This window comes from Pleurodeles waltl, chromosome 6 (genome assembly GCF_031143425.1).
Source record: "Pleurodeles waltl isolate 20211129_DDA chromosome 6, aPleWal1.hap1.20221129, whole genome shotgun sequence".
In the NCBI taxonomy this organism is placed as follows: domain Eukaryota; kingdom Metazoa; phylum Chordata; class Amphibia; order Caudata; family Salamandridae; genus Pleurodeles; species Pleurodeles waltl.
Genome location: NC_090445.1, coordinates 1,661,853,159 through 1,661,870,588, shown reverse-complemented (window position 1 = coordinate 1,661,870,588; position 17,430 = coordinate 1,661,853,159). Strand labels below are relative to the sequence as shown.

Below are 17,430 nucleotides of genomic sequence, written 5' to 3'. Positions count from 1 at the left end.
CTCTATGGAGTCTGGCAGATATGGGGGCAACTTTTGAGTATAGGGTTAAGTCTTTTTGGCTGCACGTCAGCGGGCGTGGCTACTGACTGATGAAAATGGGCTACTTCAACTTTTTTGACCCTGGTGCTGGAACAAGGGGTCAGCAAACTGACATTTGAGGTCAAGACTTCGTTCTGGGGCTCAGGAGCAACTTTTTCTCAACTAAGCACAGTCCTTTCCTTGCTCCCCCAAATAGCAGCAGGTGCAGTCCAGAGGTGGCGCAGTGTCTCTCTTGCCAGGTTCAGGGATCAGCAGGGCAGTCCTTCAGTCTTTTCTCCAGTCCAGATATGATCTGAGGTCAGGGGGGCCGTATTTCTGACCAGAAAGTGCCCTGGGAAGATGATGCAGTCACTAGCCAATGGGTTACCCGGATCCCTCCGCCTTGTGACAACTTCCAGATTTGTATCTAGCAATCCCAGAGTGCATTATTCTGCTCACACTCAAGATGTCTTAATCCTTTCTCGGATGGTAGGAGCTTGGTAGCTGACCCTAGAGGTGTGGCTACCTGTGGGCTACACACCCATGGGGGAACAGATTTGGCTACCGGTACCCTTCTCTGTACCCACCACCAGCCCGTCTACCTAAACAAAGGGGCAGCCCTACATGAGTGTGATTGTCATTTACCCACTAAAGCTGGCTTCTCTTTTGAAGCTTGCCTTTTGGCCCAAAACTTTGGGAGTGATCATGCAAATGAGGCATTTCCTTACACCTGCAGTGCAGCTTTTGGACAGAAGAAACACAAGCTAAATGAATGACTGAGCATTACTGAGTATGCTATATGATAAACCAACAGATTTCTCAGTAGCTTGACCAACTTTACAGTATGTTTTGTCAAGTTCAGATGCTGAATTTACTCCCGTAGGCTGGTAAGTGGATGTGGTCTGTGTGGCACCCTACTGTGTGACTTGAAGAGTATTTTAAGAATATCTGGGTACCACTATTGTTTCAGCCAATCAATCACTGTTAGGGTCAATGTTACTTGACACTTGCATCTCTTCAGGACCAAAGATGAAATTAATGGAAAGCCATACAGAAATATAGCTGACCAGCTGATCGAAAGGACACTGAAAACTAAACCTGATTCGAAAACAGTAGTCCCAAAGTCCGGTCATTTTTTGTTTGAGGCAAATAGGCCTAGTGATGGAGTTTCCCATTCTTTTAAGGTGTCTTTTACTACTTTGTCATCTAGAACCCACCTGTAGTTTTCTTTGTAGAAACAACTCAGGAAGTCTGCATGCTGATCCAGTGTGGGCAGAATGTGCACTGTATTTAACGTGAAATCTCTGGCTACTTCCCACAGCTAGGTCTTCGGTGCTTCCAGTGAGAGAGGTCTCAAACTTTTGCCTTTCCGTTGATTAGTGAGTGCCATATCCATGGCATGGTCAGTCTGAATAAGAATGGTTATCATCAGAGGAAAAGCCTTGACAGCCAGATGAACCACTTTCGACTTCAGATAGTTGATATTGTATTAGCTCTCCTTGTCTGACTAACTTCCTTGAACTGACAGTTGTCTTATTCAAGCTCAAACATCCCATTAGAGACGAATTCGTGAAAATCGTCTGTAACAATGTTTGTTGCTGTAAAGGAACTACTTTGCAGGATGTTCCATCCTCTGCACAATGAGAGGCACTGTTTTGCTGGAGATGTTAGCTGGAGCTTGTCGTCCCAATCATCATTTGTGACAACTGATCTTCTAGGCACTGCTGCAGGGGTCTCATATGCAGTCTCACATTCTGAACAACTGAAAATGCAGAAAGCCACAGAACCGAGAAGGAGTAGATCTGCCGAGCTGTTGATTTGATGTTGTTCACCAAGAGGTGTTATTTTCTCAGAGTAATGACACACTCTGTTCAGAAGTTCACATTTTTCTTTCCACTGTGTGTAATGTAATTCCTAGATAGGATAGACGTTGCACAGGTGTTGATGCGGACTTCCGCAGATTGATCTGGAAACCAAACATATGTAGTAATATAATAATTATTATTCTGCAATCCTGCTTCATCTTCGACAGATTGTGAGCCTTGATTAGCCTGACGTCTACGTTAGAGTAGACTAATATTCTTTGCTTTCGTAGATGTGCAGCCACTAAGGGCATGCATTTCGTGAATGTGTGTGGGGAAAACAAGTCAGAATGGTAGAACTGCATATTCGAAGTTTACATTTTTTACCACAAATCTTAGGCACTTCCTATAACATCTCACTTCTTGGATTTGGAGGCAAGCATCTTTAGCTGTATAACACACCCAGCCCCTTTGTTGTATGTGTGGAAACATCTGTTATAACAAGCATTTTAAATTTTTCTTCGCTAATCTACTTATTGATGAAGCATACATCCAGTATCAGACCTTTCTTCTGAATTAAAATGTACCTGGAGTAAAATCCTTGCCCCTTGTTTGATAGAACCAGTTTGACTGCACATTTCTTTAACAGAACAAACGTAATAGACATTTGGTGTTAAAATGTTTTGGAGGAACTGGCGGAGGATATGCTTTGAAACCCAATAAGTGCTCACGACTCATCATCCACTTGAGTCTTGTAATTTCCTCCTCCTCTTACAGATGTAGCCCTCCCCCAACTGGAGTGGCAAAAATGGGATCAGATGGGAGGAGGGAAGGATGAGTTGGACGAGTAAAATGTTGTCAGTGGCAGTTTCCAAACGAGTGCCTTTCTCACGCATTCGGAGGCCCTGATGGTGTCGACTTGGTCTTTCAAGTATTCCTCTGTTAGTAGTACCTGGTGCTGCTGGTGTTGTTGCTGCCGGAAAGCCAGCATGAAAACTGAACTCTCAGTGTACAGGACCATATCTTATTCGGCTTGTATTGTTGTATCTAGAACCTCTTTTTCTTCTCAGGGATTATAGCCTCTATGGACTCCGCCTCATGCTTAATTTTCATAATTTCCTCCTCAGTATGTTAACCAAATAAGGCATTTCCAGAGAAGGCGCAGTTCAAAATCTTTAGTTGAGCATCACTTTAATGGTTGTCAATGGAAGCCACAGTGGTCTACTGGGAGAGCCTCCCTGCCTCATCTACAGCAGTACTGATGACTTTATTTGCTACCACGGATCCTTCTTTTACCATTATCTCAAGATCCTGCTGACTGTGCTGAGGGGAGTTAACCATAAACTATTTCATCTGCTCCAGGACCCCGCTGTCTTACTTTCCAGAAGAAATGTTGCACTGGTGTTATTGACAGCAGTAGCCGCTGTGCCTCATATTGTTCTCGCTTTTGTGTCTATAAGCTTGAGCGCCCCTTCCAGCAGTGCAGCTGTCTCTCGGGTTGAGGCATTTCAGCATCTAACTGATGGGACTTGTTAGAAAGGGGGTCTCTAGTTGGCAGTCGGTTTGCACACTGTCCAAGTAGGGACCCTCACTCTAGTCAGGATAAGGGAGATACACGCTCAGATAAACTACCCTTGGTAGCTTGGCACGAGCAGTCAGGCTTTTCAGAAGCAATGTGTAAAGCATTTGCACATAACACACAGTAATAAGTGAAAAAACTACAAATGGGCAGCACACCAGTTTTAGAAAAATAGCCAATATTTATCTATATAAAACAAGACCAAATACGATAAAAATCCAACATACATTAATAAAAATATGAATTCTGCAAGATTTATTCAAAAATACGGTTCCTTGAAGTCGATAGCTCCACCTGGGGCTATCACAGCATCGTGATCAACAAAACCAACAGTTCAGGCTGGCCGTGGCATTGTGGGCCAGCTACGATGTCGGGAAGACCCACAAACAGTACCTTGGATTTGCAGGGCTTTGTGATCCTCGCGGTGAGCTCCGGAGAGTGGCGTCGGTTCCAGAGTCGGTGCAGGACTCGTCGGGCCCTTGAGGTCACACGCGTTGCGGATCGAACTCCAGGTTGATGAAGTCAGGTGCGCTGGCATGGATGGCGTCGGGGCTGTGGTGCGGAGCGGGACGATGCAACGTGCGGTGCCCACAGGTCACGGTGAAGGCAGCGGCTTGGTCACAGCATCCAGCAGCGTCGGTAAGACCAGGGTTGCAGTGTGAAGCGGGGCGGTGCGGCGTGTGGTGTCCAAAAGTCACGGTGCAGGCAGTGGTGTCATCGTTGCTGAAGCGCTGTTGTCGGTAGGCCCAAGCCAGTGGTACGGGACGGGACAGTGCTTTGTGACCCTCACGAGCAGTGTCCACAGGCACGGTGCAGACAGGATGCCTGGTGACGACACAGGAGTTGATGGTGCTGGCGCCGGTAGACAGGGGCTGCGGTGCGGGACGGGGCGGTGCTTCATGTACCTCACAAGCGGTGTCCTCAGCCCACGGTGCAGGCAGCGGCGCCAGTGTCAGCAGGAGCGGTGTCGTCTGGGATGCCCAAGCTGCGGTGTGAGCAAGCGATGCCGGAGTGCGGGGCCCACAGGTCGCGTTGCGCGCAGCGGTTCGGTGAAGTCATCAGATGACGGCGTTGGGAAGACCAGGGTCGCGGTGTGAAGCGGGGCAATGCGACTCCGTGTGGCGTTGGCGGGTCACGGTGCAGGCCAGCTGCGTTGTTAGCGGCGTCGCAGTGGTTTCTCCTCTTGAACAGCACAAAACACACAGTTCCCAGTGCTGAAGGTCGAGAAAACTGAAGTCTTTGGTGTCCCTGAGACTTCCAACAGGAGGCAAGTTCTACTCCAAGTTCTTCGAGAATTTTCTCAAGCAGGGCACACAGCAAAGTTCACCCTTTGCACTCTTTTCAGGCGGAAGCAGCAACTGCAGGCAAGTCTAGCAAAGCAGCACAGCAAAGGGACAGTACTCCTCCTTCAGCTCTTCTCCTTGCAGAGGTTCCGCTCGATTTCAGAAAGATTCTAAAAGTCGGGGGTCTTGGGTCTTCTTCTTATACCCTGTTCTGCCTTTGAAGTTGGCAAACTTCAAAGCAAAGTCTCAAGTGTTTGCAAGATCCTTCCTTGTCCAGGCCAGGCCCCAGACACACACCAGGGGGTCGGAGACTGCATTGTGTGAGGGAAGGCACAGTCCTTTTAGGTGTGAAGGACCACTCCTCCCTCCTCTCTAGCTCAGATGGCTCATCAGGATATGCAGGCTACACCCGCCTCCTTTTGTGTCACTGTCTAGAGAGGTGCAAAACGGCCCAACTGTCAAACTGACCCAGACAGACAATCCACACACAGGCAGAGTCACTGAATGGTATAAGCAAGAAAATGCCTACTTTCTAAAAGTGTCATTTTCAAACAGACAATTAAAAAACCAACTTCACTAAAAGATGTATTTTTAAATTGTGAGTTCAGAGACCCTAAACTCCACATTTTTATCTGTCCTCAAAGGGAATCCGCGCTTTAAGGATATTTAAAGGCAGCCCCTATGTTCACCTATGAGAGCGATAGGCCTTACACAGTGAAAACCAAATTTGGCAGTATTTCACTGTTAGGACATATAAAACACACTAGTACATGTCCTACCTTAAACATACACTGCACCCTGCCCATGGGAGCTACCTAGGGCCTAGCTTAGGGGTGCCTTACATGTAGTAAAAGGGAACGTTTAGGCCTGGCAAGTGGGTACATTTGCCAAGTCGAATTTGCAGTTTAAAACTGCACACACATACACTGTAGTGGCAGGTCTGAGACATGATTACAGGGCTACTAATGTGGGTGGCACAATCAGTGCTGCAGACCAACTAGTAGCATCTGATTTACAGGCCCTGGGCACCTCTAGTGCACTTCACTAGGGACTTATCAGTAATTCAAATATGCCATTCATGGATAAACCAATCAACAGTACACTTTACACAGAGCATATGCACTTTAGCACTGGTTAGTCCTAAAGCCAACAAAAACAGGTCAGAAAAAATAGGATGAAGGAGGCAAAAAGACTGGGGATGACCCTGCAAAAAGGGCCATTTCCAACAGGACTGATATGGAGTCAGCTTCAAATATGATCTTAAGAACTCTGGACCTTACTGCAGAGGCTCTTTATTTAGAAAGCAAGGTCTAGCTGTCTTTACTGTTGCCGGAGTCAAGAATTTGTTTTCCGCAAATTCTAGAAGAGACTGTACTAAAGGCATAAGTAGTCTTGGCAAACCACTTGGTTGTAATGAATTCATTATAAAGGATATTGCACCTTAAAAAGCTATCAAGGAGTAGCTGCAGGAGACACTGGTGTACATGCTGGAAGACATTTATCATTCAAGTGGAATCCCAATGGAAAAGCTGATAGAGATCTGCATCGTATGTGCCTCTCTGGAGTGCATGCAGATTGTGGGCATCCTATAGGAGACCCAACAATGCAGTGTCATGAATACATGTGAATTAATCCAACTAGTAGGGGAGTCAACCTTTGGAATGAAGACGAATTAAGTAACAAATATCTGGAACTGTATGGAATAGAACTTAAGCCCTTCTTCCCTTACACAGTCACGTCACCCCAATGTGACTAATATAGGGAAAAACCTGGCAGCTCCAATCAGTGTTTTTGCAGATGCTTTTTATCCCACTTACGAGAATATGGAGTAGGTTATCAGACAGTTCAGCACCTTTTAGGTGTCTGCTGTCTACGGATTCGATACCCAAAAGTACAAATAGCATTCTTCCAGTCACCTACCACACCTTGCTGAGAGTGGAACTCACGTTCTGTGCTTGGACAACTGTTGCCACCATTTCATTTTGCATGGGCTGCAGTTTTGACTGTGTGACACTGGCTGCTAAACAACTATTGTCTATTTGTGACAGGCTCATGGTGAAACACGACTCAGGGGACCTACAGCCTGAAGCCTACTTTCAAATGGTGAGGACTGCGCTGCTCCATAGCAAGAGACTATTTTTGAAAGTAGGAAAAGTGCTGCAATGACTATACATACCCTGCCCGTTTAAGCATGCTAGGGCAACTGTCAGTGAAGTGGGGTGCACGCTCAATCAAGATGGACAACATGCTGGTGAAAAGCTGTGGCAATACCCGTTAGGCAACTTCCCAGCAGTTTTGGTAACACATGACCTGGGCCACTAATATAATCCACTGTGTGATGCAACAAAGCCACTCAGTAATTCTTATGGGACTCTGCTTAGTGTGGGGCCTTGAACATTTTCACCTACCCTTCAATTTGACTGGGGAGTACGGCACAGCTCCCTGTAGTTAGCTCCTACTAAAGCCATCCAACTGGTAGCCCCAAACTTTAAGCACAATCTCATAAAGGAAGACACAATAGAAAAATGTACTTAAGTATCCATGCAGAGGAAACTAGGCTCCAGGATACAGGCCAATGCTTCAACAGGACCCTTTCCATCAGAAAGGTGACTGTTGGAAAGTCTTCCAAGTCAGGCATTCTGCTAGAAGCCAAGGTGCTTGAGGAAGATAAAACATACCAGTAGTTTCCATCTACAAAAGAAAGATGCAATGAGTCAAAATCAACAAATCCAACACGTATGGAGCACGTGATGTGCGTTTCTAAAGGGGATTGCTACAAGGAAGACTGCTGAGGAGGAAAATAATATTTTCTCCTTCAAATCGACTTTACTATAGAAATTCAATTTTAGATAATAGAACACAAGTAAAATTTAAAAAATGCTATGTGCAATGTAATTCTGTCAACATTAACTTACTTGTCTCTCCCTGGTCGCAATTTGACTTGAAATAATGCAAACACTGGCCTGTGGTCAGAAGTCTTTAACAATGAGCATGAGGCATATTTAAGTAAGCAGATGTCATCTTTCTGACGACTCTTGTATATAATCCGATCCTGAAAAAGTAAATAAAATATTGTATTAAGCACTCACTTGAAATCATAATAACGCAGTTATTTAGGAAACACTCATTTGGAAAAGGAGACAATATATCTTATCCTACTATTTGCTACAGTTGTTAATCCATTCTACCCCCGGAATAACAATATTTTACCTTTATGCTGGGTATGGGTGTAGGGAACAACCAAAATACCTGTGCATATGATCCAAGGCTATTCCTTTCTGTTTTCTGGCTGATCAATCAGGAGCTGGCAGAAAGCTGTTGATAAATGGATCTTCCGCTGGATCCCCGCCGACACCAGAAAAACCGTGACCCACGCCCTCGTCACGAGCCGCCTGGACTATGGCAACACCCTCTACGCCGGGACCACAGACAAACTCCAAAATCGCCTGCAACGCATTCAAAACGCCTCAGCCCGCCTCATCCTCGACATACCCCGCAGCAGCCACATCTCCGCACACCTGAGACACCTGCATTGGCTCCCAGTCAGCAAAAGGATCACCTTCCGACTTCTCACCCACGCACACAAAGCCCTCCACGACAAGGGACCGGAATACCTCAACAGACGCCTCAGCTTCTACGTCCCCACCCGCCTCCTCCGCTCCTCTGGCCTCGCACTCGCTGCTGTCCCTCGCATCCGCCGCTCCACGGCGGGTGGGAGATCTTTCTCCTTCCTTGCGGCCAAGACCTGGAACTCCCTCCCCACCAGCCTCAGGACCACCCAGGACCACTCCGCTTTCCGGAGACTCCTAAAGACCTGGCTGTTCGAGCAGCGATAACCCCCCTTTTTCCCCTAGCGCCTTGAGACCCGCACGGGTGAGTAGCGTGCTTTATAAATGTTAATGATTTGATTTGAAATGGGAAAGGGCCTAAGGACTAAAGATAAAAGACTCATCGCAGGATTAACTTGTTCCTACTCTTACACCCACACTTTCTCATTCTTAACCTGCTAGCAGAGTCTAACGCAACTGAGAATGAGAAAGAGAGGAGGAGAAAGGTGGCATAAGGCATCGTAGGTTTGACAAAGAGATTGGCAAGAACATCAAGGCCCAATACTACAATGCTCCCAGGAGAAGCCTCCAGTGTAAAGTGACAGCAGACTGCCTTATAGTAACTCAGGTAGCTACCCAGCGTATATTTCAGGCAAATTCATGCCTGGGGAATGCAACCGATATTGCCTCTGCCCTGATGAAGCATGCCCTGGCACTAGATGAGGAATGGAATCATGAATAGGATGGCAATAGATGATGCACAATGTTACCCATCTTCCATCGGTCGCCTGGAAAGTCCCACAACCAACATCCTTCCCTCAATGGTCCTAAAAAGCAGATCTAGTGAAAACAGGCCCCTATTTCAGTCTTGCAATGCTCTCTCGATGTCCTGATTGTGTAAAGTCTCTACCGCCGAGTAAGCAAGGTGATATGGAATAATAGTCCGGAGAACAACTCTGTATTTAAATGAAAATCTAATAGCACCTTTGCAGTTTTAAAAAGATGAGTCTTATCTGTTCAAGTAGCATTATTTTTTCATTGAATTCCCCAATCTCTCTGAAAGCACTGCAATTAGCACTCACATCTTCCCAGACAATTCTTTGAAATGCTGTATTCATGCCACTGCATGACTGTTGTCAAACATTTGTTCTGTAAATATAATGTATGTTCTAAGAAAGGAAAAAAAGTCTTTTGAGCAACTCTGCCTCTTTGGGCCATAGTGAAAGACTCAGAGGCATAAAGGCCACTAAGCCCAGCAATGTGCTTGATCAATGTTATGTCCACTAACATATTGGAGCAAACAAGTGAATCAGGTCTATCATGTGCCCTCAAAGACAGCTCTAGGTCTTGAAAATGAAGGTCCATACTTTCCTGATCTCCCACTTATATAATGATTGTAGAAGCAAGATCAGACTGTTCACTCTTATGGTTTTGATTGCTATAATGGGGAAGATTAATCTCTTTATTTTCGTTCCTACACAGCTATTTGAAAAAGCAGGTTGTGGTGTCTGTGTGGATGTAATTAATCGGTAAGCCCAGATAATTCATCTTTTGCTGGACCCTATATTTTTGTTGGCTTTACAACTCTGCCTGTTACCCCTCTTAACCAGTAGCAAATTGCATGTTTTCTGCCTTTAAAGATGGTCGAATTGGCATCCTCCTAATTGGTATATTTAACTGATCTTTAAGTCCCTAGTATATGGTACAAAATGTATACAAGGGCCTGGAAGTTAAATGCCACTAGAGACTGCAGTATCTATTGTGCCATCCACTTTTCAGGCCTACCACTATACCCTTGATTAACAGTGCAAAACATGCACTTCAGCCTTTCAAAATATTTATGAAAGCCTTGTAGTCCACAAGGTAAGATGGGTGGTAGTTAAAAGTGGGACAATCAATATTGTCATGCCCATACACAGTGCAAGGCCCTAAAAGCTATTTCCACTGTAGCATGCCTAGGTGTCCTATACAGAAAATCAGAGTACAGATTACAATACTAACATTGTATCTTAGACATGGGACCAGCTAGAAAACAAATTAAACAACTTTAATTAATAGTTAGTAAAAACTCCAATTAAATATTGAATTCCGATCCCTACCTGCTGAGAACGCGCAATGATTGAGTCCTTGCAAGGACTTGGTATAAGACGTCTGGGTGACTTTTTTGAAAATAAGATGCTGCGGGACTGGGGACAAGTTCAATTAAGGGTAGCTGACTCCACTGTGCTGCAGCAGTTCCAATACCACAGGGCTTGTCAAGCTCTGAAGGCACTTTTGGGAGGTAGCCTGGCTGAGCCCCCAGAGGTCCCTGCTCTCACATGTTTAGTGCAAACGACTTCCCCTAGTAGAGCAGTATCCATCTTGTATGCATAAGCCCGGGACTGCGGGAAGCTTGGCACTTCGGGGGCCAGGAGGGGCAGTTAGACCTTGGTAGGGATATCACAGAGAATCAATGGGCATATTGCTGTTCGGTGACTCGCACCATCTATCTGAATGGGCATCACCAGCTGGTGCATTTGAAATACCTCAATAGAGTGCTTTAAACCCCAACCCGTTTATTTAGATATGGTCTGCCCGAGAATGCTTGATGCCCTCGTTATGGGGCAGAGGATGCTGGTTTACTGCACTTGGCTTGGTCCTGCCCTGGTGTATACAATTTTTTATCTGTTGGTGTTTGAAGCCTTGGGAGAAATCACTGGAGTGGCGTTGACCAGCATGCCGATATTGGCTCTACTGGGATATGATCATGAAGTGCCACATGAGGGTCGAAGGCTTACGGCAGTGGGATTATTGCTGGCAAAGCGTAGAGTTGTGATGTGCTGCATGAAGGGTGCTTTGCCTACTATATCTGAGTAGCACGTGGATATGGCATATCGTAATACACAATCCAATGCCTATCATGATCTTATGCCAGCTGGTGGGCGTCTCCAAAATATATGGGATCCCTGTCAGATGTACCTATGAAACAAGGCCCACAGAACTGGAGAGATATTCGGGGTGTTATAGTATGCAAATTGAGCAATATGATGGCCCACAAGAGGTCAGCAGGATGGGAAATCCGTATATGGGAGGAGAATTGTTAATTGACTCGTACAGATGGTGTGTTTCTGTGACTCCAGCTATTATATTCTGAATTAATTTCACTAGTTTATAGTAAATATTAGACAGGAACAGTACTGTGATAAGTATTTGTTGCCTTTTACACCACATCATTGAAGGAACTTCAGTGCGCTCAGTGGTCAGAATCTTTGTCCAATGTATATGCCCAATAAGTGAAATGTTTGCAATTTCTTGAAGCTACATTGTTAAACTGTAAAATCTGAAAATAAAAGTAAAAAAAAAGAAATATATATTAAATTCTGATTTGAAAAATATCAAGGAAAATTAACTTTTAGAAAGTTACCCTTTACCTGCATGAAATGTCAGAAGCCAAATTGGATATTCCTCCAGCAGCACTCACCCTGTTCTCAGCCTTAAATATGAGAATCAAAAGATGTCAAATGTCTCCCAGGAGCAAACCAAAGGCTGATATGCTGTAACAGAGATGACTTCTTTTATCTCCACAGAAAATGCAGGGAGCGCGGGCATCCTTTTTTGATAATATAGTCTCAAATCCAGCTTAAGAGGTCTATTGAGCCAGATGTTACACCTGGGACATACTTTAAAGGCAAAGAATAGGCTGTCAAACGATTCTTGTGTATCCAGTGTCTGGTTGATGTAGGACCCTCTTTTGCTCCACCAGACATCTGTCTCCTGGTTTGTTGTGGGTACAGTGCCTACACCAAACTGGATTCTAGTCTTAGATGTGGGAGGGCACAAGGATTACCATGATACACTACACTACACTACACCCCCCCCTTCCAGGAATATATGTGCCACCTCCAGGCACTCACTTCAGAACTCTTTCTGGACTTGCGGATGATCAGACAGCACCTGCTGTCTGGGACCTGAGAAGAGCTGTGAAGCACTGAACCTGTTACTTCTTATACTCCGTACAGAGACGTGGACCTCCTGAGTGGCTAACCTCCTTTCCTGGAAATACCCAGCTGACCAGTGGCAACTGGACCTGGACTGCACCCTGCTGTTGGCCTCTGCCTGACACCCTGTGACTCGTTAGTGCCTCCATGTACTCCAGTGGTGGTTTGGGACTTAAAACACCAAGTCAAAAAGTAACATTTTTGACCAGGACGAACCTGGTTGGTGTATCCGACGTGCTCTATCATCGTCAGCCTGAAATTGACCCACCCTCCTCCCCCCCATGATGCAGAGATGACATGCCAAGGATAGGCCCTTTTTGTTCTCTGTTATGGGTAGGAAATGGGCTTGTACTTCCTGCTAGAAGTGACTCCTCACGTAGTGCATATTTTGTGAGAAAAGACTCCAGCCAGAATGAAAATACCCCTGTACTTCGAAATACTTGAAGGATTCTATTGGCTGAACTGAGCTGTGTTAAAATGGAAGTGATATCCTTTAACTAACAATGATGATTAATGTATTTGTAACCTAAGCTCCAGTGAACATATTATAACATATGAATCACAGAGAACTGACTGATAATCTTAGCTCCTTGCAATGGACACTAAGGGGTGATTCTTGAAAAATCGCTTTATCTTCCAGCACCCACACTTCCCTTATTTGCCACAAAATGGGAATGTACTAAGTTCAATGGTATGCACTAGAAGAAAAAATGTAAATTGGCATTTGTAGCAAGTGTATTTAATGAAAAAGTTACTCAACTTCGGTCACCTATTATCTGGTAGAGACAGGATCTAGCTGCAGATTCCTTGCTTTAGAATCCTCCACAAGCCTGAGACTGGATCTGGAATTTGTTTTCCATAGCACGTCTACGCGTCAGAAAAAGGCGTTGGGCGACTCCGTAGCGACATCGTCCACCCGATGTGACGCCAGAGTCCATATAACCCTTTGTCGACGTTGGTTTCTTCCGTGACTATTTTCTGCATCCAAAACGTGGAACCACATATAGAACTGCCTATTAAAACAGTGTGATAAAATAAAAGTCATCTTTGTGTCAAATAATCACTGATTATTAATTCAGGATGTGAATTTCCATAACAAAATCTTTGAGACAAAAGAGGACTCAGTTCACAGACCAGGGAGGATGGGAGGGTTGGTAAGGAATCTGCGACTAGATCCTGTTTCTATTAGATGATGCATTACAGAAGGTAAGTAACTTGTTCATCTGATCAAGACATTTAGCCGCATATTCCTTACTTTAGAATCAAATACCTAAGTCATACCATCCACAGAGGAGGGTCTGCAAACTAAGGCCATTAAAAGTCTAACTAGAACAAAACCAGTCTAGAACAAGACAAAAAGACCGAACATTCATAATAATTTGGGTGAGCAATAACATACTCTACAAAATAAAAACCTGTGGAAGGAACCACAGGTAATTAAAGTCATCATGGGAATAAAATCATCCATGTTAGTATGACAAATCTGTGGCAGAAACCACCCAACAGTACGAAGAAAATAAGTTACTTACCCAGTATTGATATCTTTCATAGATTCACATGCTCGAACCATTCCCCGTCATCGAAGGGAGAGTCCCACGGTACACAGAAAGCAGTAATTCAAAATTCTGCATTGAAGTTAATGCAAAAGACCTTCACTTGAATAGCTTATCAGTTTTATTAGAAATGGCCCAATGTCCAGCCAATAAGTCAACAGCACCCTTTAGAACCCTCACCACAGAGGCTCCAGTCTCTCAGATTTTCTAGCACAAGTGATGTAGAGAACAACAAAACACAAGGCGAGCCTCTATGGGGAGGAGGGTGGGTCGCATGTGAAACCAATGCTGGAGAACCCCAGTTACAGGTAAGTAACTTATTTTTTTTCTCCAGTATTGGGGTATCTTTCATAGATTCACATGCTTGAATCAGAATAGTCAGCAGTAAACATGATAGCATAAAACTAATGTCATGCAAATTAAATAGTGGAAGGTGGGGAAAAAATAAGTGGCTCACCTTATTGAAACAGATTCTGCAGAACTGCTTATCCTGCTGCTGCATCCATTTTTTCTGCGGCATCGAGGCAGTAGTGCTGAGTGAAAGTCGGACTGCTAGACCAAGTTGGCGATCTACATATCTGTTTTACAGGCACACCTTTGAAAAGAGCTGCAAAGGTGGAGACATCTCTGGTGGAGCTGAGTGGGGTTCGTCAATGGTTTTTCTGCTTGTTGATGACAAAATTGTATCCCGGAAGCAATCCACCTTGCTATCGTCTGTTTAGTAACAGGAAATCCCCTTTTAAGATCCTCACAGCCCACAAACAATTGATCTGCTTTGAGACACTGTTTGATATCTAGGGCATGCAATGCTCTTTCTGCTGGAGTTTGATGATTTGTGATTTTTTTTTTCAATATGACTGGTTCATTTAATTGAACGTCCGACAGGATCACAGGGATAAATTTAGGATTAGTCCTGAGGGCAACAAGATCAGTCTTAAACTGAAGAAAAAGTTGTTTGATTGTAAATCAGCTTCAGCTTTGCTGAAGCAAGGGCTAGGAGAAGCGCGGTCTTACAGGACACGTATTTCAATTCCGCCTTGTGAATTGGCTCCAATGGGTGTCTCAGCATTTGCAATAGTATGACATGGAGATGCCAAGGAGGAGAAGTGATTTTTACTCGCGGAAACAACCTGAATAGTCTTTTAAGGCATTGTTTTATTATTCTGGAGGACCATAAAGATGGAGAATTACTGGTACGACAAAATCTAGGAATAGCTGCCAGATGCACTTCGATGGATGAGTGCTATAGACCAGATCTTGCCAAATGAAGAAGATATTGAGGTATCTGTTCTGGAGCAGATTAGAAAGGGTGGACGTCAGAATCCTTACACCAGATACAAAATCTCTTACATTTAAGTTTGTATGTTTTATTTGTAGTCTGCGCTCTAGCATTAGCAAGTACCTCGCAACCATCAGCTGGGATATTTAGGTCAGCGAATTCATGGAACTCAGAAGCAAGGCGGACAACGGAAGAGAAGTTGGGTTGGGATCACGGACCTAGCCTTGGTTCATCATTAACAGGGTGGGGTCAGTATTGGTTCTAATGGAATGTGAGGCTGTTCCATAAGGAGTAGGAGCAGTACAAACCAAAATTGGCGAAGCCACTATGCAGCTATGAGTATCAGTCGACAAACTTCCCTCTTCATATTTTTTTTTTTTTAAACACTTGGAATCAGTGGAATCGGTGGGGGAGAAGTGTAAGCATAAATTCCTGATCGTCTGCTCAAATATGCATTCCCAGAGATTCACTCTGCGGTTGCCAACTAGCGTAGTACTGGCATTTGCTGTTCCTTCTCATCGCGAAGAGGTCTAAGCTGGGCTTGCCCCAACAATAGAAACAATGATTGAGAGTTGTCTGGTTCAGCTCCCACTCATGGCAGGTTGTTGTGGTCCTGCTTAGTGAGTCTACTAGGGTGTTAGACACTCCTGGTATGTGCGCCGCCCTAAGAGTTATGTGGTGTCGAAAGGCCCAGTTCCATATCTCTTGCACCTGGAGATATGGCACTGGTCAGTGTGTCCCGCCTTGCTTGTTGATGTAGTGCATGCTTGTGGTATTGTTGGTTCAGTTAAGAACCGATGAATCCTTGATTTTGGTTAGAAAGGATTTGAGCACCAGGAAAATGGCTTTTAATTCTAGCAAGCTGATATGGAGTTTTGGTCCATTTTCCTCTCACTGTCAGGTCTTGGAGATGAGCGCCCCGTGACTTATTCTGGAATCTGATTCAGGGAGGAGAGACCTTCGGAGGTGTGTGATGTCTTCTACCACCATTTCATGGCCTGCCTCTTTGGGAGGATTGTCTGAATATCGTTGAAAGATCAGTTGATTTGGAACTATTGACTGTCCAACTCTTCCTGAAGTGATCTCATGTGGAGACAGCAGTTTGGTATAAGTGGAATGAATGCAAGAGAAAAGCATCCCAAGCAAAGGCTTGTAGATACGGACAGAATGGGATCTTCTATTGGCGAGGCATAGTGCTAGGTTGCAAATCTTTTCCTGTCTCTCTTGGGAGGCGAAGGCTTTAGCTTCTAGAAAGGTGATGCTAGTTGAGGAATTAGGTGTGACTTTTAGTAGCTGGCTGAGAGGCCTAAGGTGTGGAAAAGAGACAGGCATGCTGCTGTGTCCCTGGCTGCTTTCCATTCTGTGTTCGCCTTTATGAGCCAACCGTCCAAGTACGGAAAAACTTGAATGCCTCTTTGAGACATGCCGCTACAGGAGCTAAGACCTTGGTGAAAACTCGAGGAGCTGCCCTCAAACCAAACGGTAAAACCTTGAATTGGTAGCGAGTGCCGGCTACCTGGAAGCATAAGAACTTACTGTGGTTGGGGTTGATTGGGATATGAAAATAGGCATCTTGGAGATCCCAGGCCCTCATATGATCCACTTGATTAAGCAAGTGTAACACATCCTGAAGAGTGACCATACGGAATGATGTTTTTTTTTTTCAGGAACTTGTTCCGTTGTTGAAGATCTAAGGTGGGGCGCCAGTCTCCTGTCTTTTTCAGAATAAGAAAGAAATGAGAATAGAAGTTGGTTCCCCTCTCTGACTTTGGTACGATTTCTAAGGCCCCCTTGCGTATACTTGTGGTAATCTGTAATTGGAGCTTTTTCAAGTGGGCAGGTGGACGTCCTCACAGCGGTACATTTGGAGGGGCTTGTTAGAAATCCAGGGTATGTCCCCTGGTGATAATGTCAAAGACCCACTGGTCTGATGTGATCTGGGACCACTGGTGGAAGCAACTAGAAATTCTTTCCCCTATCTGAGTAGTGTGGTAGGGGGTAGTGGCAGGCACTTGGCGAGGGTCAGTGTTTTATAGGAAGACTTTCCTCTGGAGGGGTGCCTGTAGGCTGCAGAGGGTGGTTGCCTATAGGGCTGTTGTTGAGTGGTGGTTGGACGATATTGGCTCTGATAAGGTTGGTATTGTTTGCACTGCTGAAAACCACCTCCACAGGAATAAACTCCTCAACCCCTGGCTCCTTCGAAAGGGCTGCCTTCTGTTTTGGAGGGTACCTAAAGATTTGGCTGTCTCAGTGTCTGTCTTTATAGATTGTAGCACCTCATCAAGATGCTTACTGAACAGCAATTCCCCATCGTGTGGCATGATTGGTACCCTCATTTCCACTTCTGGGAGGAAGGAAGTGGCTTTCAGCCAACCCTGGTATCTTAGGCCC

General features: G+C 44.9%; 1 protein-coding gene across 2 annotated transcripts in view; it reads right to left on the bottom strand.

Moving 5' to 3' along the window:
• Positions 1 to 17,430, bottom strand: part of INPP5E (inositol polyphosphate-5-phosphatase E) — a 238,358-nt gene that overhangs the window by 29,261 nt on the left and 191,667 nt on the right. For both annotated transcript variants that reach the window (XM_069241603.1, XM_069241604.1), the window contains exon 10: positions 7,598 to 7,734. In XM_069241603.1, the coding sequence (XP_069097704.1) occupies positions 7,598 to 7,734 (137 nt within the window). The remainder of the gene's footprint in view (positions 1 to 7,597; positions 7,735 to 17,430) is intronic.